The following is a 2,500-nucleotide window of genomic DNA, read 5'->3' as shown; positions in this document are numbered from 1 at the left end:
CTAAAGCAAACATAAAAGCGACGACCTGTCTGTGTTTTCACTGTCTAACCCCTAGCTGCTCCTTAACGACCCGTCTCTGTCGTGTCCGACTCCTACCCGCTGCGCATAATGACGTTACAACGTAGGAGAAGGTTTAAGTCCCAGATGGCCCCAGAGAGGTTTTTGCTAAGGAGGCTTTGTGTTTCCCAGGTCCTAAAGGCCAGCCCGGGTTCTCCGGCAGCTCTGGGCGTCCAGGCTTCAACGGGAACAAGGGAGAGAGGGGAGACCCCGGCTTCGGAGGGCAACCAGGTCCCCAAGGTTGGTCCCTGCTCAGCAACTCGAGGAACAATGTAGCAAAGAGCCCACGTTGAGGCAGCGGGGTGCTGTGTCTGTCCTGAGGAACTGTCCATGGTCCTGAAGCCATTTCAAGAGCAGAGTTTTGATTTTATTAACATATTTGTTTTTTTGTTTTTTGTTTTTTTTTGCGTTTGGCTTAGCTCTTTTATATTTTGGGTTTTTGTTTTGATTGTGCTGTACTTTGTATAGTTATTTTTTAAATATGAATTATTCTCTTTATGGGAGAAGGCATTGATTTCCAGTTTGTAAGCCACTTGTTTGCATGGCCCTGCATATAAGCCCTCAAACCGCTTCACCCACACCTTCTCTCCCCCCCCCCCCCCCCCCGCCCCCCCCCCCAGGTTTCCCCGGGATACGGGGGGACCCCGGCTCCCCCGGTCTCCCCGGCCAGGGCTACGACGGCCCCAGAGGGAAGGACGGCCTCCCCGGCATCCCCGGCGGCAAGGGCCAGCCCGGGGAGGTGCTGGGGGCCACGCCCGGCTCCCCCGGACTCAACGGCCTCCCCGGGGCCCCCGGAGACAAGGGCCAGCCGGGGAGCCCCGGTGGGCCGGGGTCCCCTGGTACGTCACGTGACCCACCGCGGCCTCCAGCGGTGTTACCGACACTCGGTTGAAATTGAGGGAGAGATGGGAGGGAGGGGGGGGGGGGGGGGGGGTGGGGGGGAGAGAGAATAAGATGATAGAAGGGAGGGACAGGGGGGGAGAGGGACAGACAGGAACATGTTGTGTGTTTTTGTGCGTTTGTGCTTGCGTGTGTGTGTGGTTGTGTGTGTTTGAGCGAGCCTATAGCAACCCATGGTAGTATAGGTATCAGCAGCCATAGTAGATCAGTGGTACTACTACTCGATGGTGCAGTGCTACTAAGCGGGTACTATTTTACTCACGCTTTACCTCCTCCTCCTCAGGTTTCGACGGTCGCTCCGGCGGTCCCGGGCCAAAGGGTGGGCGCGGAGACAGCGGTTATAACGGTATTGCCGGTCCCCCCGGCCTGCCCAGCGACATCACGACGAGACTTCCCGGGCCCCGCGGGTCCCCGGGTCTCCCGGGCCCCAACGGATCTCCAGGTGAGCGCCTCTATGAAACCTCCGGAATGCCGGCTCTGGTGCGTCCCCGACTCAGTCGGGGCTTTTTCCATCGAGAATCGAAATTGTGAACGCAAACCCTTGAAAGACATTGGTTCTTGGTTGTCAGAGGGGTTGCCGCTAACTGTTACGACCCAATCGCTCCTGAGGTCGGATCCCACCAGAGTCGAGTTTGATGCTAAGTCTGAACCTGCATGTGTGTAATGAGTTTAGTCGTACGATCGTTTCCATGTCCACTGATATTCTCGACGGTCCTGGAGTTTTGAGTCCTTTCTTGACTTGGTAAATTGATATGCGAGTTTCAGTGCTTGACTTCAGCTGTTCCTGTTGGGGTGTTGGTACATGTCTCTGTATGGTTGATCTTTACCAAAAACACATCATCTTTGTTTGTCATTTTTATAATGAATTGATGCTCTACATCACCAAAAAAAAAACTCCTCACCTCTTCCCCACCCCCTTTTCTCCATTGTCCCACCCTCCTGCATCCCCCTCCTTTCCTCATTACCTCACTCCTTCCTCGTCTTCCTCACCACCACCCTTGTCTCCTTGCATCCTTACCTCCTTTCCTTGGTGGCGTTGGAACACTCGGTAGGCTGTCCAGGTGAGACCAGCTCGCCATTTCTCTGCTCCTCCACCTCCTCCACCTTCTCCCCGAGCATCCAAACCATCCTCTTCCACCTCCCATTCCCATTCCCTCCTCCAACTCCTCCTCCCTCTCATATTTCCATTACCCTGACCAAACACCATTAATTCCTATTTCTTTCTATTCTGTCTCTTCAGTGTGCCTCCCCTGCCTTCCCCTCGTTAACCTCAACACGTTTTTCTTAAAGCAAGTGAGAACCAAGCAACAGCTATTTCAAGTTTCTTATTCAATACGGCTTTGTACGTGACAAATCATGTCACAAGGATTTGAGTCCTTTTTTTTCCAGTTTCAGCCCATAGCACTTCAAATTGAACATTCACTTGTTTTAAGAAGGATATAGTCTAATGGCCGATAGGATAGCTTTAAAGAGATAGGGAATAACTTGAAAAAAGTGTTTCTCAGGCAAATTGAAAAGAAAAATACACAAGGAAAAAGCAGTT

At 52.7% G+C, this 2,500-nt stretch overlaps 1 protein-coding gene across 2 annotated transcripts in view; it reads left to right on the top strand.

Annotated features, from left to right (window-relative positions):
- col4a6 (collagen, type IV, alpha 6) overlaps positions 1 to 2,500 on the top strand; it is an 87,597-nt gene that overhangs the window by 73,561 nt on the left and 11,536 nt on the right. For both annotated transcript variants that reach the window (XM_030338532.1, XM_030338531.1), the window contains 3 exons: positions 190 to 297; positions 678 to 896; positions 1,241 to 1,399. In XM_030338532.1, the coding sequence (XP_030194392.1) occupies positions 190 to 297; positions 678 to 896; positions 1,241 to 1,399 (486 nt within the window). The remainder of the gene's footprint in view (positions 1 to 189; positions 298 to 677; positions 897 to 1,240; positions 1,400 to 2,500) is intronic.

Source organism: Gadus morhua, chromosome 17, assembly GCF_902167405.1.
Source record: "Gadus morhua chromosome 17, gadMor3.0, whole genome shotgun sequence".
Lineage (NCBI taxonomy): Eukaryota > Metazoa > Chordata > Actinopteri > Gadiformes > Gadidae > Gadus > Gadus morhua.
Note: the sequence above shows the minus strand (reverse complement) of the source record. Positions and strands in the feature narration are given on the sequence as shown.